The sequence below is a fragment of the Limulus polyphemus genome, unplaced genomic scaffold (assembly GCF_000517525.1).
Source record: "Limulus polyphemus unplaced genomic scaffold, Limulus_polyphemus-2.1.2 Scaffold10, whole genome shotgun sequence".
NCBI lineage: Eukaryota > Metazoa > Arthropoda > Merostomata > Xiphosura > Limulidae > Limulus > Limulus polyphemus.
Window position 1 is genome coordinate 1,622,912 of NW_013665620.1, and position 24,752 is coordinate 1,647,663.

Sequence of the window (24,752 nt, forward strand, 5' to 3'; positions counted from 1 at the left end):
ATCATGGAAACTAAATTACCAGTTTCTTGTCAACATCCGCATGCACTCTGTACAGCAGTATCAAGCAACATTATTTATGCAAATTGGTTAAGCTAATATCACGTATCACTAAATGCTCTTTAATTAGGAGAATATCACAAAATTTAGCAAATTTGTGCTTAAAAGTTGATAATGAATAATCACCATCCACCTGTAAGATTCATTTGAAAACTTGAGCTAGAAACTGCTGATCTAGTTTGCTTGGCCTAATAAATACGTACGTATCAGCACATGCTTTCATCCTATGGTTTTGCTGCTCTCAATCAGCCATCTTTTATCCGATTGACAAAAACCTAAAAATGATTCACCTTTACTCTTAGTTGAAGCTGTAGTAAATATTTTAGACTGATAGTTCACATGACTTTTTTGGGTAGGCATGCATACAAATTCTGGTCAAAATTGAATAACTTTGCACTTGTGGCTTATATTTAGACCAAATTTGACATCTAACTGTAAGTTGTAAAGATCTATTAGTGTACAAAATTAAAAAAAAATCCATAAAAATTAAGTATGTTTTTCTATCAAATAAAGTTTCTGTACTTTCAGTGCGAGGGAAAAAAAAAAGGAAGAGATTCAATCAAAATTGAAGATTCTATGTCTGATGTAATGTGGTATAGGCCCTGTAGAGCCCATCCATTAAAAATGTGTGATAGTTTGGATTACTACAGTCCGAGCTACAGAAAGTGGAAAATTGCTAAACTGTTACTCCTGTTAATAACACACAGTGTGTCCTGCATGCTGTTTTGTTCGCACAACACACTATTATGTCTTGATCATTGAATAAATTCATTAGAATGAATTTTCCTAAGATGTTTAATAATTCAAAAACTGAGATTCATCTTCTTTCATAATTACCATCAATATAATTGATACACAATTTCCACAAATAAATAACCAAATCAACAACAGTAAAACTATCTTATGACAATGAAATGCATTTTAAGGCTGCTTCTTACCGTACCAAAATACTACTCTAGAGAATCGATTTAACAGCCATTGCTTACCATGAAGATTTCAATCTACTTAAGTGAAGTCTGTTATCTTTGTACTGCAAAGATTATAAATATTTATATCAAAATGTTTGCACAGTGATTTTTTTTTACTTAATGCTCATCACCAAACTTATTGTAATAAATATATTTACCTTATTTACTTCATTACTAATACTACTGAAAATATTTAGTTTATAAATACAACACATAACACACTATAGTAAGTAAGAATGAAGAGCAACAGTAATGATGTTTTAATACTAAACCTACATTTAAAATATACATAGCTGAAATCAACTGACCTTGTTAAACCTAAAGATGGTAAAATAACAACCATAAACAGAAGGAATACAAAAGTCTTCTTCATTATGGAATGGTTTCTTGTTGACCTGAAAAGCAACAACAAAAATGTCAAAATTAAACCTTCAGTGACAAATGCATTAGAGAAAATTATACAAATAACAAAACTTACAACAATTCATTAAATTTAAACATCTGATAATGGAAATGCATGTAAAAACACAGTAATAGTAAAAAGAGAAGCCACTATGACTTACTTAAAACAAGATGTCTGATAATTGTTTAATGCTTAAAATATTATTTTTGAGAATATTTGCAAAATAAATTGGCATCTTTATGATTTTCTTTAAATTTTCTTGTCAGATAAATTTGATAAGTTTGTTTCATATACAAAATCTTGATCAGTATTCTAAAAGCTGAAAAGGAAAGATATGATAACAACACTTCAAATAATAAACAAGTTTTATTTCACAGATATAATTTCTGATTATATGAAGCATTCTAGCTTGGATTTTATAATTCAATAAACAAATGCAGCAACTCAGTCCAATATTCTTTATCCAGATTAAAAGTTGTTTTTGTAATGTAATATTTTTACAGTGTACATACAAGATTAATCTTCAGAATGTTAGTTTCATTTCAAAGTTTACACAATGTTATAAGGTACCTTGTGTGGGAGATTTCCTTTAATATTACTATGTTGTTAAGTAAGAACATACACAATGTTTATATTTTGACAAGTAAAATGTTTAGTAAAATGACACATCTAAAAAATAGATAAGTCAGTATAAATGTTGTGTTGTCAAAGAAGCATATTTTATTAATTGTCAAAGCCTTCCAAAGCTAATGATAAAAAATATAGCATAAAACACGTGCTTAGTAAAAAATATATCTATGTAAATATAACAGCCAAGAAAATTGGCTAATCATGTTTACTTCTTATAAAAAGTGTTCACAATTTCTCTTTTTACTGTCAACTTTTTAAAAATTTAAGCTATTAAAAAAAAGTAACCCTTTTATCTGTGCTTAGTAAAAAATATATCTATGTAAATATAACAGCCAAGAAAATTGGCTAATCATGTTTACTTCTTATAAAAAGTGTTCACAATTTCTCTTTTTACTGTCAACTTTTTAAAAATTTAAGCTATTAAAAAAAAGTAACCCTTTTATCTGTTCAAATGATCAAATCAGAAACTAACAATTCTCTTTTACAGTGACATTTTGATACAAAGGTTCTTTACTAAGAAAATGTGCAAAAGCATTCAAATACATTATAAAGTTATCATAAATGGTAACATAAAAATAAAAGGCAATAAGCTATAGGATAAGATAGACGAACATTATCTAGAACTACTGTCTAAACAGACATTTTGGAGTATGAGTAATCCCAAATAGGATGACCTAGACTGTTCTCCTCCCCTCCCTGATATATTATTATGTATTTATTTTGCATTTATATGCCAACATATTACTTAATTTTATGTTTAATAATACCCCAAAATAACAGTTTTAACATCTGTAATTTGTATACTGATAAAGCTCTTACTTGTTAATTCTACAGTTCAGATTGGCTAAATACAGTATTTTTAAGAGAAATTAAACTAGTCCGTCTAATATTTATTAACAAGTACTTTTTTATTTTTAAAGAACGTCTTCCCTATAAACTATAATTATTTGGTTCTATGAAAGGTTCTATCTATAGTAATATTTATACTACATTTCAAGCAGGCCCTTAATGGTAATGTACTGTCCTTTTGTTAAAATAAAGATCTTATACAGTTTATTGTAATATGGCATGATTAAGACATAAATGTAACATGGCATGATTTTATATTTATTCACCAAAGATGTGTTGAATATTTCATGCAAATTCCACAAATAATTTTCTTTGCAAAACAAATGGTAAGAAATTAACTATATTAAAAGTCATAATAACATCTGAAGTACATTTAATCAGCATAAGAGTAACGAAGCAAGATGACATCCATAGTTTTCACACTTACCTGGTCCAATGAAACAAAAAGTCATCAGAATAAGCCACAATGATGGGCAATAATACAGATACTAGCCACAAAAGTAGTGTAGGCAAGAATTCTGAGAGCACTGGACTCTGGAATATTAAATACATTATAACTGTTAAATATTCATCACCAATGACATAACAAAATAACTTCTACCTCTGTTTCATAATTCTGTAAAATTCTATATGTAGTTCTATATAACAAACAGCCTCAGGCACTCATAACCTTCTGTCTTCACGAAAAGTAGCACATTTTATAAAAACTAGTGTTGAAGACATTTATTATGACTTAAATATGATATTTAACATTACTTAACAATTTATTCATATCCAAGGACAACTATGATTCAATATTACAGTTGAAAACATAGGGTATAAATTGTTTTTAGAATTAGAATGTGATAAATAACATCTGCAGTTAAACATTATACATCATTATATATTCTATAAGTAGCAAACAAAAGGCAGATCTGTAATGCTATGTATACATTTTCATCTGAAATCCAGAAGGAGCTACACATAACTGAATGGAAAGTGACAAAAAACATTACAATTAAACATGATATTTTATTACAAGAGACTTTTCGATTCCCTAACTTAGATGTTTTCACCTTAATAATTTCACTTTCTTAATATACTTATAGAATGGAAATAAAATATATTTAAATATATTTATTTATTCTTAATACATAAAACTGTTACAAGACCTACATTATAATATCTAAATTTCAAGGATTTCAAAATGGATGTTTTACTACTTAAAAGTATATAAATGATTGGGAATAATTGATTATAAGTTGTTTAGAGTTTCATCTAAATATATTTAAGGGAGTTTTTCCTCCTGTATTGTAAAATAATTATTTTTAAAATTGAGCTGGCTGGTTGATTATCTTGCTTACATTTTAGATGATACTAATTTTAATCCTATTGTAGCTATTTAACACATACAGTCAGTGAAATCGTTACTGGGAAATAAACCAGTTCATATGGCTCACACAAAAGATTTCTAATAAAAACATACCAGTCGCTGTATCTTCTGCCTGAGCTGGATCAAATCCAAACTGTTTACAAAAATTGCAGGTGTAGTTAAGAAAAAGAGGACTAGGAAAAGGAAAAGGTTAATAGCTACAGCACGGATATACCACTTCAGGTCACTGACAGCTAGATTCTTCCTGATTAAAAAAAAAAATCAGAAGTTATAATTCAAAAGTATAATAAATAAAATCAGATGATTAAACTTAAGCTAGTTTTGAACTAATATATGAACAGCTTGGTAATATTGCTCTATACTACTAAGGCTACCTTAGAAATTTGATTTTACATATAACTTTATTTCGTTCTCTAATTTTTATCCCTCTCATGCAACTTCCATTGTTTCTCACATCATTTTTACTGCCTGATTCCCATCTTTCTCAACATCAGAAAACTATCAAACCTACATTAAACTTAAGCACTTCAATGATGGAAGGATAAGCTAACACAGAAATCTGTGATATCACTTCATTTTACACTTCTAGCTCATTTCCAATGCTCCTGAAAAAAAAGTAGCTTTTGAAAGTATTTAGTTATCTCTTGAATCCTGATTTTTTTTACTGTTTTATCATTTGTTGTTGTTTTTTAATAATAATAAATGCTAAATATCTATATGTAGTTTGTTATTGGTTAAATAATCTTGGTAAAAGCTTATTGTCACAACACAAGAATGACTCCTCATTAAGCCCAAAAGTATCACACACATGGTTTGTTAACTGTACTTTAACAGCACAAAACCATAATGTTGTATTTATTTTTTTTGTAAGAACAACCAGTAAAATAGTAATAAAAAATAAAGCATAAAGTATAAAAGGTGAGAAAACCTTTTTTGTGTTGTGTAAAAATGGATAAAAATAAAAAAGTTAAAAAAAGCCAATGCCATGTAAAAACATGATCAACAGTGTCAGCATTGCAAATAACACTGTCCAAAGCCTACTGAACACACAAATAACTACATGTCTAAAATGGTGCTGTCATGCAGCATCATTGTGATAGCAAGAAAGTAAAATCTGGGCAATTGTGACTTCAGTGTACAATGTTTCCACATTGATGGATCAGTTCTTTGCAAAAGAAAATGATAAGAAAGAAAACTGTGGTTAATGTGGAGCCTTGCCTTGATAACAGGCTTGAAACCAAAATATGGTATATGCAAGGATGTAACGTTGCCAGTGCAGACTGATTTTGCCACAATGTCATCCTATTTCTTTCCTCAAATTCAAATACAGCCAGGAATTAAGAAAAAGTGAATAGAAATGGACAAGATGTGAGCCAGCATATTTTTAATGTCCAATAGAACTGGGTGAAAACTAACATTAAGCAATTCCAGAGCCTTCATAATGCTAAGTGAGCCAATAAAGAATGTATAATTAGTGTACTGCTTAGCTTCTATATGATCCAGAGCAAGTGATATGGCTTATAACTTAGCAGTGAGCACAGAATCTGTAAATAAGATCCTGTGAGCAACTACACAACTATGGCTGAACCCACAGAATCATCTGTAAAAATATGAACAGAAATATGCCTCAAAAGGTGTTCATTAAAGAAAAGTCAGTATTTTCATTCGTAAGTCTCTAACTTCTTCAAATGACTTAAAAGAAAGTTCACAGAGGGGTGGGGGAATGATAAGCCAAGGTGGGATAAGCTGATAATCAGATTCTGCAATATTGTAAAATATCAGACCCATTTCAGTCAACTTTGTCTGGATACAAAGGTCAAAAGCATAAATAGCAAATCATCTACTTGCAAAAAGTATAGTCCACCAAAACATGAAGACACATGCCATGACACAAGGTGGGATGCCATGATACAGATTGGAGGTTCAAAGCATAGTGCAAAGAAAGATGTAAACACCTGAGGTGAATAGAAAGTACATGGACTCTGTGCATATACAAACTCTAGACAAAAGAAGTACAGAAAGCACTGATGGTGCACAGGTCTAACATCTTTAATGCACAGTCCTTGGTCAGTGCGTAAATCAGAGATCCATAGCTTAGATTATACTGAATGAGGGCACGACAGACCTTGAAAACAGAACACCTACCTAGTTTCCATGAGGTGGAAGAGTGGACATGGAGGATGTTCAGAGCCATTGTGTTGCTTAATGTGCAAAAGGAAAGTAAACTTTTGGTCAAAGAAAAGTCCCAAAAACTTTGTCTCAGCCACCACAAGAATTTGTACACTTCCCAAATGGAGGTCAGGATCAGGTTGCTAATCCCACTGGTAACAAAAATACATGCAAATGGTTTCAGATGATAAAATTTTGAAACTGTTTGCAATGGTCCACTCACACAAATGAGTGAGGGCACTGATCTTAATGCTAAAGTGTCACACTCAAAACACAACCCAGAAACACTCTAAGATATGTGTGAAGGATTGGGATAGTGTTGATCCCACGTAGACCCAGAATGATTCTCAGCTAAAGAAATAACAATAAAATGGGTAAGTGGTCATGCAACCCACATAAATGCATGCCCTGTAAAATACCAAATCTTAATATAGTGTCATAAGCCTTATCAAGATAAAAAAAAAAAGACAAAATTCTCCTCTTGAGAAAGACTTCCCTATTTAATTTTTCAAGTTAAACCTAGTGATGTAAGTGGATCACACTCTACAGAAACCACAATGGGTGTTGGGAAGAAGGTTGTTTGAATCAAACAAGATGAGCATTAACCATCCTCTCCAAAACTAAACAGACAATTAGTCAAGTCAATAAGTCTATAACTAGAAGAATCTATGGATGTTTCCAAGGCTTGGAAAAAAGGAGATGACAATAGCTTGACACAATAATGTGGAAAATCTTCCTTCTTCCAAATCTGATCAAAAACAACCTCAAGAGAGGCAGGTGACAGATCACATTGCATCTTGTAATGAATGACATCTGGTCTGACTGATATATTGTCAGACCAATTTAGAGTAACTGTATGCTCTCCCAGATAAATTGATCAATTATATTCATATATAAAATCAGCCCAAAAAGAAACCATGTCTTAATAACCAAGAGGGTAGGAGAAGAGGTGGATGTGCTGGAATGATAAGGGAAGCACTCTCCTTGTTCAAAATCAGCAACCTCTTGACCATGAGAAGTTTACCTTCCATTCTTCTTTCAAATTTTGTCCAAAAGACCTTAAAACTGATGGTAAGGGAGATATTTGAAATAAATTTAACCCATGTTTGCTACTGGCTTTGGTATCTGACCTGCCAGGTACAGGTATTAGCCAGTTAAAAGGATATGCAGTTGACAAGAACGAAATATTTGCAGAAGATATCCAAGGCCCTTTTCTGAGCCTTACATGCTCATTGAAAGTCAGGTGTCCATCATGAGCAAGGATACCAGGGATCACTTTCCAAGAAAAGCAAGGAAAAAGAAGGTAACGAATGGATAGAGCTATGTCATTAAAAGTCTGACTTAGGGAAGGAAAATAAGTAGATGTTCTAGTATTGAAGACAAAAAGATTGTGATTTGAGAGTATACATTACATACATCAACCCCTTCATAAGTATCTTTACCATCTTGGAGTTGTTTGTGTCCACTGAAGTGTCCCAAGATAATGGAGATGGCAACTGCTGATAAGATCATCAAGTCCTTCTGACAGAAATCCTATCCTGGTAATATCTAAAACAGAACATGATGTGGTGTTATGACAAATAGAGACATACAGGGCAACAGTCTCCAGTAGTGTAGTGAATGGCACAGACATAAAGGGTGCATGTTGGTTAATACTCCTCCATAAACCTGTCTGTCACCCAACCTGTCTTTCCTGTACAATGAAAACTGCTGAATGGAGAAAGTATCAGCAGTTTTCAGGAACATCTCTTACAAGGAGTAACATACAAGATGATAAGAATCAATCAAGATCATAATATCATTCAAATTAGAGCAAAAAAAACCTCGACAGTTCCACTGAATCACTATGTCCACTTTAATTTAAAATTAGTTGTAGATCTTGGTGGGAAGACTTTTTGTTTTGATTCTGAAACTTTTTTTAGTTGTAGTTGTATTAGGTCTATCAATCTTCAAAGCAGGTTTCTATCAGATAAATTTGATTCCAGTGAATGAAGCTGGGATCTAAAATCAGTCCTTCATATCAGGGACAATGTGACTGAATTAACTCTTGTAAGTGGTGGGAACAGAGATGGGTATAGATCAGCGGTTCCCAACCTTTTCACCACCAAGGACCCCCTTTTATTATTATTTTCCCCCCACGGATCACATGATTTTTGAAAGATTCCATCTACCCAACAAACTGTTTTCTTGCTAATAATTAACTTGTTTTTCCATTTTTCACTATCAAATAAAAGACATATATAACTGAGTGTGCAATTAAAAGAATACCAGAATTTAAAAACTTACTTGTTTAAGGAGATGGTATTATCTCTGAGGACCCCTAGGGGTCCGCGGGCCACAGGTTTGGAATCACTGGTATAGATGATGGTTTGTCTATGTGTCTGCTCATGATGGGCAGAAAACCCTTTACTTGGCTAGAGAAATACTATGCATAAGACAGAGAGATCTCTCCATATTCCCAATGTGGTAGTGGAACAGAGTGCAGTAGCATAATTATGTGTTGGAAGAGGTATTACCATCTTACTAGCCTTTAGATAAGAAATGTTGTTCAAGCTTTTAACACACTGCACCTGTTTCTCTCAAATCCATTTGGGACATGATCTAGAGTAGGGGTGATGGGAACATGAGTAGTTAACACTGTGTGGGTTTAAGTTATTATTGCTATCATGGTATTTGCCTCCACAACATGTACAAGTTAAATTACCATGTCAAAATACTTTTGATTGGCCAAACCACTGACAGATAAAACATTGGTGAAAGTTAGGAATATAAGGCTTAATTAACTGTATAGTTCAAATACCTTGCATTAACATTGGCAGGTGGACATGGTGTTATAAACAAGAAAATCAGATCGCTAATTAGCTCAAATTCTTAAAGTGGAAATATGCCTAACTGTTGATACTCATTTATTGGGGTATTTTTTATTATTTCCATTTCTGATTATTGCAACTATCCAAGTAATTAAAATATTGCCATTATGATTTTCTAATATTATTTGAGATTAATTTAAGGTTGTTCAGCTGAATTAAATAGCACCACCATTCACAAAAATAATCAATTAATTGAAATTAGTGTTTGTGATTATTTAAATGTTTGATTATTTCAGCTATTCAATTCTCACATTAGAATAATCAGTTAGTTTAATGTAATTGATTAATGAGCCCATCAATTAATCAATAAGCAAATTCCACTAATTGTCCAGATTTAAATGATATCTATAACATTTGTTAAAAACATCCAATACTGGCACTTGGTTGACCCTAGCTAAATCAGATGGGTTCACTGATTCTGGGAAAGCCATCCTTCTATAAGAAACCAAGGCCAAAATTTTATTTTGCAGTGTCCCAGACATCACTCAACCACCAAGATCCTCTCCTTCATGGGTCACCATGCACAGAAAACACACAGGTGAATGTTTGGATCTCAGAAAAAAGTAAATTGTATAAGTAGAATCTTCAATGAGAGGTCTCATCATTTGCAGGAATCCACTTCAAGGGGCACACACACACAAGTATGAAAAAACATACAAGTGTATGGATATATAATCAATTATTCCTGTACTCTTTCTCCATTACTGTTTTCAGCATATTAAGTTTGAACACAAAAACTAGATGTGTACTTATAATAAAACTGTATTTCAATTTTCATATTTTAGGTAAAATAAAGTCATGAAATATTAAAGAAATATGGCTTTATTACCTACAAATTCACAAAACAAGACAATATCAAACACTGTATTTTTACATTTAATAAGGTACTTACCAAAATATATCTTCAGGAGGAGGAGCAAATTCGACTTGCCAGTTGTGAGGTTCAAGGATACAGTTTAAACTTGATGTAGGTGGATTGGTACTGCATTTACACTGTTCCTGGTGGTCTTTGTACACACTGAAATGTTTCACATGTTAACTAGTCCAAGTGATGTTTAAGTATAATGTAGTTTAACGACTTCATTTTCAGTGGACACTATTACACTATCATATTTGTTAGAAATGAAGAATAAATGTTATCATTCTATTTTCTCTATGAAATTTAGAATTGATAAAGACATAAAATAGACAATCACCACAAAAATAGCATGAAAAATACATAAAATAATAAATAAAATCTTTAAGATTTCCAGCTGATAAAGCACAGAGAAAAATGTTTACCCCTATGCTTTTGGCTTTTAGTTCATTTTCCTACCTCTGTTTGAGAACAAGTTCAACAAATTTACCCAATGTTAGAAAAACTTGAAAGCTTACATCCCAGACTAATAAATTCATCTAGAATACTTTCAAGTGCCCTCTGACCACATCTAAAAGCTTAGTTCTAAAACACCACTTTTAGTAGCTAAAGCTACATGATCAGCTTATAGGAGAAAACAAAATGTACACTTGTATTTCTAGATAACACCATAGGTTGGTGATAATAAGGTTATACTCTACATACAAAAAACTATGATTTATATCACATAGATATATCAGCTAAAAGCTCACTGAAACATTACTATAATAAACACTAGACAAATTATGTAAAATCTGTTAATTTGAGTTTGATAAGTATGCAAGATGATGTCTTAGCTTATGTACAAGTTATTTCATATATCATGCACTACATGATACAGTGTTAATATTAGTACTGACTGATGAAGAATGTATGGTTTTTATACTGACCAGCCACCGTAAGCTACCAAAACAGCATAAGAAGCATAAAAGTGTAATTGGACATCACAACCACTTCTTGTTTTTTCTCAAAAAATGTTTGATACACAGCAAATATAACAATCTACATTATAACAACTTGTTATAAAAAAATAGGCCTAGTACACTAACATTTCAGCCATTGTATCTGTCTGGAAGGTAACAAATGCTATCCCTAGTGGTTTTTGTAGAACAATTGATTTTTCTCTATCAACAGCTGATATCAGTGCATGTTCTTCTTCAGTGTAGTACTCCAATCCATCAATCTGGAATAAAAAATCTAATTAAGAATTATAAATACACAAGTTATTTCTATTTTGATACACCTAAAACTTGTCTGCAATATGCTATACAGTTCAGATATTAAGCTACAAACTGTTGATCTTGTATACAAGTTTCAAAAATGTACAAATGCAAAAAAAACTTCTGAAAATAACAGCAAAACTACGAGTTAAAATAAAATAAAACATGTTACTATTTCATATAAACTAGATTACAACTGTTACAAATTTAAGTCCTTAATACAGAATATCAACATATTGAACTTTCAAATTTTCATCCCACTGCCACAAATCATAAAAATAACACTCATTACTGTTACAAAAACTTTATCAACAAATGAATAACTTATATTCAACCACACCATTTGATCAGAAATAATCCTTATGTAATATAAAAATGGAATTTGAAATTAGCTTTGTGACTATCATCACAATCACATCTTCAACCACAACATGAATCATGTGCATTGCAAACTGTTTCATTAAACATGTATGCTAGAAATGGTACAAAGAAAACAGTAAAAAACTTGTATCAGTGGAGAAGCCAGAATTCTAGTTCAAGATATAAATGGTCAGAAACAATAAAAAAAACAAAAAACAATCTTATGCCAACTGACCATAATCCCACAGTATGGTAAAAATAGCACTAAGAATTGGTATTGATTTATTGGATTAATCAAATATACTCTCATGAGCAACAGATTTAGAAGTCTTAATTTGTGCCTCTAAATTTGAAAAAGTGGTAAATCTTTGTGTAATGTTAGTGAACTAAACAACTCACACAAATTTCAGATAAATTTGTATTATCATGACTGTTGACAAACATATATGATTTTACAAGTGTCCCTTACTTGTGGACAGCCACAGGCATCTCCACATACACATATTCGTCCACAAGTATAGGGTCTCATTCTTGGTCTCAGTCCTGTTTCTTTGTAAACTGTTTCACACCACAACTTTGCCTGCATAGCTGTCTCCCTTTGGAAAAATGAAACAATGTTTTATATTTCCTTATGGCTAATTATTTTAATTTAAAATGTCTATACGACATTTCACTTTTCAAAAAAAGAAAGGATATGACAATAATATTATTCAGGTTAATCCAAAATAATGTTCAACTAGTCTATAATTAATTCTTTAGTTGACAATAAGCATTATAAAATGAAGTTTTATTTTATTTGTAATGAAAAATCAGCATTGAGGAAAACACAAATGTTTCAAAAAAATTCAAAAATAAAGTAGTGCATACCTTTGTCTGTCTAATTTAATTAATTTCCTAACATCATAGGCAATATGGATATCTTGTATAATGAATTCAGAATATGCCTCCCTATCAAACAATAGAAATACATATATATAATAATAGTACACACACACACACATATATATAGTCTTACAATTGAATTAAGTTTAGTTAAAATTACTTATGTATTATTCACTTTTCTCTACAATTACCAATTTATATATTGAAAAATTTTCATTAGAAAAATATTAAAACCTGTATGACAGCTAACTGTTCAGTGCTTGTTGTTCAATCAATTATTCATTAATAGATGAGAAAGGGTTCATTTTTGTAGAATAAAATATCATTCATATTGGATTTCATTCTTTTTTTTTTAAAGTATGTAATGTTAACCTAATGTGCTGGTTTCTTACAAGGACTATTTTGATGTATACTTTCCAGCTTAGTTCATGCTAACTATAAGTAGATTAACAATACTCAACAGTCCTGAAAAAGTGAGCATAATATATAAATTACTTGTTCACATGTAATATTTGTTCTTTAACACATCTTTAAGACAGTGAAATGGAAGTTAGGAAAAAAACACATGCCAATTTGAATTACAGGTTACAGTTACATTTGATTATGATGTACATGTAATTGAGAACAAAGACAAGGAGAAAATATGGAAAACTCATACACTTCTAAAAGTATGATGAATAAAGACATTAATGTTTTTAAAATTCACAAGAAAATACTTAATAGTTATAAGTATGTTACAGAAATTACCTTTAATATATATTTGTTCAATTTATAAATTTTAAATACATGATATGAAGGTTTAGTTTGGACACAAAGGAGACTTAAGCTAACATTCTAAATATGTTTTACAAAAAAAAAATGTATTTAAAGAATTCATGCATTTGAATCAAAATTATTTGTGCTAACTTAAACAACAGTTAACAATACACAATAATATACAACTAAAAGAAATGCAATCATAGTATAAATAAAGAGAAACAGAATACCAATTTTAGAGCTGAAAATAATGGAAACTAAGAAGCTTACTGAAAATGCTGCAGCAATATATTTCTTGAACAATGCTCTTTTGGGATCGCAGTTATCATCAGTGACCGACCAATCTGTAAATAAGAAGTTAGTACATTCAAATAAGTTACAGCAGATAACCAATTTAACACATTCACACAAGTTACAGTAATTAAAAACCAATCTTCAAGTCACAAATTAACAAATGCAGATAACTTACAGCAGATGATTTGACAATAAAATTTTCTGAATAGTCAGCAACATTTAAAAATCATATATCAGGCAATATGCTGAGGCAAACAGAAACATCTTTACCCAGATAATTCAGGAACATCTTCAGCATTTTCTTTTTGATGCTCACTTTATGTGTTTTATCATGATTGTTATTGCACAATTGTAAAAGTAAAACTTTAAGCTCCCCTTACTTTTAACTTTTTTTTCGTAATAACCTTTATACTTTTAGAAATAAAATGAATTTCAAATAGGCACTTATGTCTGAAACAAAGTTTGTTTCTTCATGTTGGATAAAACTCATTCTGTCAATGTCATGTGACTTAAAATTTTGAATGTCCTTGACACAATTCAATATTTACATCATATCTACCCATTACTCTTCATTCTCTCACTTCCAATGTGACTTATTTGTACATACATCAGACGACTACTTAGCCTTGCCTTCCAGCCCAAAGCTGGTTTTCTTTAGCAGTTACAATATAAAACAGAAAATTAAGTTTATGGGGGAGGTGGGTGAAAATGTGCTTCAGAAGTTGGTACAAGTACGAAATTCACTTTAATCCTAAAAATGTTAAATTCAAAAGAAGCAGACTGACCTTGAAAGCATAGTTTGCCTGAGTACCCACATTGAAAAGAAGGATGGAATCAGAGAATATGACAGACTATGAACTCTGAAGCACTCCACCAATCGATAACTAATAGAGTGAGCGGGAGAAATAAAAATCAGCATGCAGCCCCCAACTAAATATGAGAATCTGAATACACATGTGAGAAGAAGTGGAGAGGACTAGGCACTTGTTAAGACCATACAGTTAAAAAGGACTGATCCAATGTTTTATAAAGATATTCAGAAGAAGCATTGTTCCCAGCAGGATAGTTAGTCACCGAGGAAGCTAGTTCCTATTTTACTAGGCTGGGTGGATTAAACAAAATAAGAGGTAGAGCTCTGTGAGATACCAGAATCCTGTTTATTGTGGAAGATTGCTAGCAAACACCAGTCTATTTTATCTTTCAGTAAAATGAGAATGGACAACTCCGAGGGAAGAATTACTTCAGTAAATAAACAAGTTAGGTCACCAACTGGTTTAATGAGCAGACACCTGGTAATAATTGAATAAGACTAGATGTCAATAAACTTGTGGATAGTGCAATAAGAAAATCTTAGAGGAACTATGTATCCTATCCAAGAGTGGAGCTGAGAGACAGTATGGAGATTCATAATGATATCCTATATGTTCTGTTATAAACTTATATTCAATGTACACATGGAAATGGGAAGATAGGCACCTACAGATGTATCATCCTCCACCAGATAACATTTTCTGTTTACATCTAAAGGGCATCACCTTTTAATGGAGCACAAACATAGTGGGTGGTATTGTTCAGAGTCAAATATAGAGGTTTCTTATAAACATATGCAAGTCCTAAGTGGGCAGTTCCAAACTACACACTAAGACTCTAGCTACCAGTGATAGACAATGGTGTTTATTATTCTGTTGTTGGGTGTTAGTGAAAAAAAAAAAGGTATCTATCTGGAGTCATTCACAAAACGGCCATCATGATATTCTCAAAAAGGCATCACAACAAGATTGCTAAAGACATTGCCAAATGCCAAACCTAAACAAAACCAAAAATTGCTGTATTAGGTATGACCTGGTAAGCAAGAAGAATCAATTGAAAGAGCCACTTCATCAACATAGTTCGGGCTAAATCCAAAGAACAGCATTCATCATAAAGTAAAAATAACATAAGATTAAACCCTATAAAGGATGTCATACAAGCAAGGTAAACTAAAAGCTTAGACATGGTGAAGATAAAAAAATGGCTAGCTTCCCATGCATTCCAAGTTTCAGGCAAAAATGTTGTATTTGGAAATAAACAGATCAATCACCTGGAAAAATAAATGAGAGATGAATCAAGATCCAAACTTTCCTGCCCAAAGCAAGTAAAAGAAGAAAACAGGTCCTGATCGACATACAAGGCAAAGAAGTTGCTAAAGGCTCAATAGGTGGAGTTAAAAAAAGCATAAGAAAATCTAAATTTCAAGTTGAGCTGCATCAAACATGTGAAGACGCTGAAACCAAAATGCCTGGAAAAGATTTGTAAAAGATTGAGTGCATGCAGCAGCAAAAGATGGGTAATAAAGCATATCTTTATTGAGATATAGAAGACACAGAAAGATCTAATGCAATGATTCCCAACCTTTTTTGCCGCAGCACCCCTTCAGCAAAAAATGAGCACTCATGCCCTCTTCTAACAAATTTTTAGACCATTGAAATATTTTAATAAAATGAAAATTGTATGGCAATAACAGTAAATTCTTATGGTTTCATTTTAACAAATATAACTTTAAAATCATCACTAGAACTGTTGGTTATGACAGTTGTATCAAGAACTTTAAGTAATTGTCTCTTTTTCATCAAAATCCACATAGGCTGGTTCAATTACTTTAGAACTCAATTGACAAAACAATTATTCTCACCTCTGTTATTACAATACAGTCTGTGATAAATTTCACTTTAAAAATTGCTACTATAGGTACTTTATGGCTAAACTCACAATCACACAGTCTAGATTTAACTATCAAACTACATTTTCGACACATATTTATACCATGACAGAGGTCTAGAACATTCCACACACTACTAGATTTTTATGATTCAATAATACTCAATTAGATGAGAAAAACTCAAGACGGTTCTAATAACATGATGCAATAATATAACAATTGCCAATTCATAACTATTGAACTACACAACAAATGATTCATAAACAATTACATAAACAAACTTGCAATAAACTATCCCCTTCTAAAAATAACTAAATTTAACATTATCTAAAACTATTTAAATCATAACTCTTGCATTAAATTTAAACAGTCATGTATATTTAATAGTTAATATGAGCCAATCATTCATGTAATAACTGAAAGCTGTGGCAAATGAATGCAATTGACTCTGACCACTCATTACGTATGAAGCCGAGTTTAAACTAAAAGAAAGAATTTGAAATTGGTAAATCACTTCTTGATGGAAAGACCTGAGAAATTGTCAAGATCAGTGGGAAATAGAGATATATAAACAGACATTCTGCAAATCCACAATGGTCATTCACTGGTATCATCAAAATCTTACTAAATAATCTCATAACCTCCTTTTGAAAACAATGATATACATGAATAGAAAAGGGAAAGATCTATTCTTGTGAACAGTACAAAAGAGTGAGCAATTTCTATTGCACCTGTGAAAAGGAAATTTGAAACAAACATGTAGAGGTCTCACAAGTGTCATTTTCACTGTTGTTCATTTGGTAAAAAACAAAACATACCAGAATTCTTATTCTTACAGCCTTCATATCAACCCATATCATTAATGCACTTTTATTATATGCCATGATTCTACACTTCCACATTTGTTCTCTAATATTTGTTATCAGAGCAGGTTAATGTTCTTCCCAACATATATAGATGTTTTTTTACTCATTAAATATTCCAAATGGTCTTGAATTGCTAATATCACCTTCCTTTACTACAATGTTGTGTTCTTTTAACCAGTCTTTGTACTTTATTTATTTATTTGCTCATATACTCAAGATTACAATCTATATACAAGTAATGTTTATTTCATAACTACATTAATTTGTAAAATGGTTAAAAAAAGATGTAAAGTGTATATGCACATTAGTTATAACCAACATTTCCACATTAAACCAGTAATGAACATGGAACAATACTCAGCAGTCTATCAACAACACACATTGAACAAAATCAAATCATGAAGTAATATAAGAAAGCCTTGTTGCAAGTGTTAATGTTAAAACCATATAACAATTTTTAGAATTTAAATTTATTTTGCCTTGCCTGACACTTCAAACTATTAAAGCAGGAATAACAAACCTGTCACCTCATTTCAGTCGCTCAAACTTTTTCTCATGCATACATTAAATAGGATTTGCTTTAAAAAACATACCAATATTGCAAGAAAGTTTCTATAGCATAATTTGTGGGACATTGTACTTTTGATACAGTGCACTTCAAAAAACATTCTGAATTACAAATAAAAACCAAATGAAGAGACAAGACAATGCATTATTTTCTATATAACTAATACTCACCAAACTTTCATCTTCTACAATGCTCAAGTTCAGTGAAAACTGTCTCATGAAAAATATTCCCAGGGGTAAAAACACAAATGCTAGTCCAACATGCACCCATAACAGTGGGGAGCTGATGATAAAAGGCAAAGAGAATAATAAGTACACAAAACATTATAATATTAGGTAACATAAAAAGTACGTTTACCAGTATATGTACTTCCAAAAAACTAAAATATAGCTCCTGTACACTAACTGATGCATGTATTTAATATCTGACACAAAGACAGTGTTCATTATTTTGAATTTACAATAAAACTTTTACAAAAACATGGTTTTTAATCTTATATATCCCTGCTAATTCCTGATATATACATATACATGCTTTACACTAATTTGAATTATTTTATTCCATCTATATTTAATAAAAAATATTCAAAGAAATCTAAACTACAACAGATTCTTTACTAAAAGGAACAGCAGGCCATTCAGCCTCACTTTTGGTTTAACTAAGATCCATACCAATGCCAAATACCTTCCCAACTTTACATTCTTAAATTTTACTTACAATATTGACTAAACACAATATAATAGAAGAAAAATATTACAGTAAGCAAGGATTCTCACTGGTTTTTTTATCATGAAAGGCAAGTACACTGCATAATTAAATAGTAGTTCCTTCATCCCCATCAGACTATTCAAATGTGCTAATTGAAGCATTAGGGAGTTTGTGTTGAATTTTTCATGTAAAGCTACAAGCGATCAGCACATAACCATCCCTAATTTTAAACTAACAAACAAAAGGTAAGGCAGATAGTCAATAAACACCCAACTATTACCTCATGTGCACTTGGAAAAGTTATTAATACTTTACATTTTACACACCAAAATGATCTTGTGATTATGCAGAGCTTAGTAAAAATCAGTTATAATTGAAAATAACTCTCATCCATTAAAAAAGAAAAAAAAGGCCAAGAAGAATGATATTCAAATAAGATAGAAGCAAAGATCCTTTAAATTAATTGATTTATAAACACACATTTCAGCTAAGAATTAAAAACATTCAATACAATAAAAACCAGCTAAGTTGTGCAGGTTATTAATGAAGCATTTTAGTATGCCAAAGCTTATCATCATCAATAACACTGTTATTCAGTGTAATATTTCAAAGTTCTTAATAAAATTTATAAATTTTACTTTCTGAATCTGTTTGTTTTGTTGTTAAATGCAAAGCTAAACAATGGCTGTATGCTCTACTCTGTTTATTCCCTGTGCAGGACCTTTTTGTTGTTATTTTTGTTAGTGTTGCAGTTTTTATAATAAAATTACTTGTACAACATTTTCAGGCCTTCTGCTCTCAGTTATGTAACTTATTCATCTTAATATAGTTACATGCATCATGCACTTTACAATCATTCAGTGCTAAAAACGTATTTAGAATATATCTCTGATATACACTGTATGGATGTTTTGGAGACTATAGAGTGGAGGAAACCTCTTGCACAAGTGGAAGCATAATTGATGGCCCTGCTTTTTTTTTCTTTTAAGTTTATCATGGCTAAACAACATTATAGAGCTGTAGAAATAAAGCAATGAATGTTAGAGGGGCCAAAACTTCTGTGAAAGCATTATCCTGATGAAGATACACAAAATTTTGTCAGGTGTTAGTTACACAAAATTGAAGATTTATGAATTTTTCTTTAACACATTATACACATAGTCAGATCAAATACAACTGTACAGGTAAATAGAAAAAGACGGTTAGTAAGTGCCATAGATTCTACACCAAAACACAACAAAAGGGTTAAGCTTATGGAATATATATTTAAACTGCTTGATGACACTCTGACGATTTAGCAGATTTCATGAAAATTACGATTACTATTTTAGTTATTCTATCCTAAGGTTCACACTAATGAAAAGTCCAGTTCACTACATGTAGTCATGATTACAAACTACTTTGTATGCCACAATGTAAACTACATCTATGTAAGAATGTATAATACAGTACATCTCTTCTAATTCACTTGGTGGTTTAAAAAGAAGTTAGATTCACTTGTTACTATCTTAATATTAAATGAGTATTGACTAATAGCATTTAACTAAAATACATCTGACATATTTGGAATGTAAATCACTTATTTTATTATATACACATATAAATTGGCTACCATTTTATGATAAATGTGCTGGTTAGGTGGTAATTATTCACACACACACACACACACACATATATATATATATATATATATATATATAAGCTGATTACTTACTGTGGATTGAGATTGGAGAGAGTAGTGTGACCAAAGGTTTTGGAATCTCCCTCTAATAAAAGAAGAAAACAACTTTTTTTTTTCACTGTGGAGTAAAACTCCATCACATATAACTTGTCTGTTGTAAAGTTTTAAGACAGAATCAGCAATTTTATCCATTTCACACTAATGTATCAAATTAATAGAGGATTTCATGATATTTCCCATAATACCTCATGTGGACAATATTTCCATCAGCCTTGCTTGCACCCATTTCTTTAATCAAGTAAAAAAGACAGCCATACTTTTTATAAGTAGTCTTGCACTGCATATGAAAATGCATTATATAAACAATTATATATGCTCTTATCAATTAACTTTCCATTTTTCAACATCTATGTAATTCCTAACTTTTAAACAATGTTAAGAAAATACAAAAATGTTAAACTTTTTGTTAAAACAATTCTTGCTCAAACATAAATTGAAAGAAAAAATGTATTTAAACTTATCTTTATTTAAAACACATTAAATTTCAACTTAAACTTTTGAAACTAAGTTTCAAAAATAGTTTTTAAAAAGATTGCAAAAACAAAATTTTAAAAATCATACTTTGATGAGGCTATCATAAGTTTGCTAATACTGCAGTGTCTATGTTCTTCTGTATACCTGTATAAAATTTTGTGGTTTATATCAACAGAAGTTTTACAGAAAATCACAGGGCTTCTGACTTTCCAATCAATTGCACTATATGATCAAAATGTGCCAATATATTCTGCATATTAATTGGCACAAAATATATAAAACTTTTAAGCAATTTCATAAATCTTCATAAAAATTCATTATTTATAATCCAATCAGTTCATATTGTTACAGACAAAAAAATCTGAAAATTACTGTGATTAACCTGTAATTGTATTTACAAACCACAGAACATCATAACAGTACCAAACAATACAGATTATTTGCTGTGTGTATTTAAAAGCAAAGTCTAGTTGTTGTTCAGCACAAAGCTACACACTGGGCTGTCTGTGCTTTTCACACCATGGGTATAATCCCTAATTTTAGCATCTTAAGCCTGCAAACGTACCACTGAGGGCTTAAAGGCAAGGAAACATATTAAACATACTAAAATTACATAATCATCTGATATGCTCATACAAAAATATAAAAAGGTAAATAAAAAAAATTTTTTTTGGTTATTTTTGCAATCTGGACTGTACACCTTTATTAAATGTATATGAAAAATAAAAACTTTCAAATAAAGTGAACCCCTGACGTAAATGTTTCAAAAAGTTTCTTGAAGATTTAATTTAATTTATTTAATTATTAAATTAATTTTGTTATTGTCATAACAGTTAAAAGTTCATAAATGATAATATACATGTTTAAAAATTAATGTAATCATACTATTTAGATTAATAAAATATATACAGTTTGAAGCAACACTTACCAAGATTTCCTTGAAAATTGACTGGTAAGACAATGACCAGAGAAACAACACAAATAATGAACATGTACAGAATTATATGTCGCTGAAAAGATAAGTACTGTACGGCATCATGACCATTCTTCTTTAAAATGTGCTCATCTCTATACATAGTGAGAGAAATAAAAAACATTATTCCTTAAAATAAATGTCTAACTTAATCACACAAGATACACAAGTAACAACAATTCCTGGTGGTGTAAGGAGTTAAAAGATTATATATATATATGCACACACACACACATATACATACGATTCTTCAAAATAATCCACATAAAACCAAAACATACATAGGAATAAGACAAAAATAACCATGAAAAATATTTTCATGGGTTATAAAGAGCACTCATTTCATTCTTTTCTTATTTTTATGGTTTTTCTTTATTAATTTAATTTTATCGCAAGATCTCATTTGACTTTTTTAAGTGTTGGAGCTTCTGTGGTAACTGAGAACGTCTACAATCCAAAACTATTTTTGTATTACATTCATACCAAATTTCTGTTTCTTAAAGATGACAATACTTTAACAGCAGCATATTATGATCTAGTAAAAGGTTTCACCAAACAACAATGACAGTAGTAAACATAACGTAACAATATTTCAGTGTAATAATTGCAACTAACATCAAATAAGTATGTCCAATATAATTACAGTAATAAAAACCAAGTAGCAATGTATCTGAAGCAATCACAATAACAAGTACCAAGAAAGAACAAGTGCAGTTTAAATATAAAAAACATCAAGTTACAATATGACAAGTGAATCAATAGTATTAATAATCAATCAACAGAATATTAGTTGAGTGTAACTGTAGAAATAAATATAAAGTAAAAATGTGCCCAGGGTAATTCAGTAATAAACAAATTAGCAATGTGGCGAGTTTAATGTGTACAGTTTAATAAACATCAAGTAACAAAGTGTCAAGTGTCATTGTTACATTATGTTTATTACTGTCATTACACTAGATACATCACATGATGTTTTCAGTGTAATTACAGTAATAAACATCACAGGAAAAAAAACTGTCTGGGATTATGAAAGCTTGAGACTAAGTAAACCTTTTGTTTTTTATTTCAAAAACCAAATAGTGTATAAACAATTTGTACATATTTTCCACTTAGGATAATAAAAGTTTATCAAAAACGTCATACTCATTCAATGTAATGATAGTACTTATCTTTCACAGGGTCATGTCAGTCTAATATAATGACAACATTTGTATTTATGGCAAAGCTAAAAATAGGGGTAGGAGTATAGCAAAGTACCCAATACTGGAAATGTAAGGCATTGAGTGAACTGAGGCAAAAATTATAAGCAGTTTATAGTTTAACAGTTGCCCATATAAACTACCAATACAAAACAAATATGCATATATAACCTACATATATATATAACAAATACACTATTGACAATAATTACAAAAACCTTTTAATTTTACAAAAAAAGTGCAATCATAAATTTAAAAAATTCCCCAAACACAAAAACAGGCCATACGCAAGAGTCTTTGGCTCTTTAGAAATTAAGCACATATATGTTTAAAACTGATAACAGAAAGCATTTTTTTTACACATAGAGTCAGGGGTATCTAGAACAAACTGCCCAGCCATGGTATTGAAATTGAGTCACTGCGATCCTACAAGAAATAGCTTAATGAGATTCTTTGATCCACAATCAAATGAGCAGGATGGGCTGAATGGCTTCCTCTCATTTGTAACCTTTCTTATATTCATATTTGACAGTCTTAATCCAGTCCAAAATTGAGGTTATCCTTAACTTTTTGGACTTCACTGAACTGGCTGGTAACTCCCCAGTACTTGGTAAGGTAACCTTGCTTGTTCGGTACTTCTTTTCCCAGACTTCTCACTTGCACATCTTGCAGTGATATCTGGCAAACTGACAGTGGACTCCTCTGTAGAAATACTTTTCTTGTACATGTTTCTGTCACTATTTTCCTGGCATATAGTGTTCAATAAAACACACATTAGTAACTTGAGGTCTGTTACTCAATCTGTTGCCCTTATCCTCCTTATTGTTGGCTCAGCTCCTGAAAGGGTTTGGTTACTTAGTTGTGCTGAGAATAATTTGATATGTCATTCATATTTGGTATGGTGTTTACAAAGGATGGTGATTTTGCTAATACATCCAAAATCCAGACATCAGTTACAAAGAAAACAAAATTATTATCATTCTTCACTTTGTTTAACACAAATTGGAGTTTATTATGAGACAATTTTATAAATGTAAATGAAATAACGACCTATATCTCCAGAATGTTACTTTATTAGCTCAATATTTGCTATTACAGCTTCGTAAGGAGTTGTCAATTTCCTACCAGTTCACTAATCCAGTCCAATCAAAATTGGAACACCCTTAATGGTAATAGCAAAATTTTGAGCTAATAAAGTTACATTCTGGAGATAAATTCATAAAATTGTAAAGGGACAAAAAAGGAGCTTATTAGCCCATCAAGGATGTCCCTTTCAGCTCCCAACTATAACCACCCCTAACTACTCATGTATTCATCCAATCTTTTCTTGAACTCAGTCACATTTTCTGCCTCTACCACCCTTGAAGGCAGCTCATTCCAAAAGCCAACCACCCTCTTTGAAAAATAATACTGTCTACACTGCAGACAACTCCTACACTGCCAAAATTTGAATTTATAACCCCTTGTTTTATTGTTTTCACTGCTAAATACAAACAAGTTTGATGGATCTATATTTTAGTCTCTCCTCATAGGACAGTCCTTCCATTCCATCTGAACCTTCTCCAACAATTCAATGTCCTTCTTGGGTAGCCCAAAAATGTACACAGTACTCTAAATGAGGCCTCACAAGTGAATTATACAGTGAAACAATAATATCCCTTGTATTTTATTCAATATTTCTATAGATGCTACCCAAAATCCTATTAACCCTATTGCTAGCTACAATACACTGTTTAGATGACTTAAGTGATTCTTGGATTACAACACCAAGATCTTTTTCTTCAACCACAGTATTTAATG

At 31.0% G+C, this 24,752-nt stretch overlaps 1 protein-coding gene across 1 annotated transcript in view; it reads right to left on the bottom strand.

The window, feature by feature from the left end:
- The window catches only part of LOC106478380 (calcium permeable stress-gated cation channel 1-like), an 82,410-nt gene that overhangs the window by 24,847 nt on the left and 32,811 nt on the right, over positions 1-24,752 (bottom strand). The window contains exons 4-14 of the mRNA XM_022382026.1: positions 21,709-21,848; positions 20,280-20,331; positions 18,028-18,139; positions 13,702-13,775; positions 12,661-12,741; positions 12,263-12,389; positions 11,263-11,396; positions 10,211-10,336; positions 4,373-4,523; positions 3,335-3,441; positions 1,334-1,420 (exon numbers count right to left, since the gene is read on the bottom strand). Of these exons, the coding sequence (XP_022237734.1) occupies positions 1,334-1,420; positions 3,335-3,441; positions 4,373-4,523; positions 10,211-10,336; positions 11,263-11,396; positions 12,263-12,389; positions 12,661-12,741; positions 13,702-13,775; positions 18,028-18,139; positions 20,280-20,331; positions 21,709-21,848 (1,191 nt within the window). The remainder of the gene's footprint in view (positions 1-1,333; positions 1,421-3,334; positions 3,442-4,372; positions 4,524-10,210; positions 10,337-11,262; positions 11,397-12,262; positions 12,390-12,660; positions 12,742-13,701; positions 13,776-18,027; positions 18,140-20,279; positions 20,332-21,708; positions 21,849-24,752) is intronic.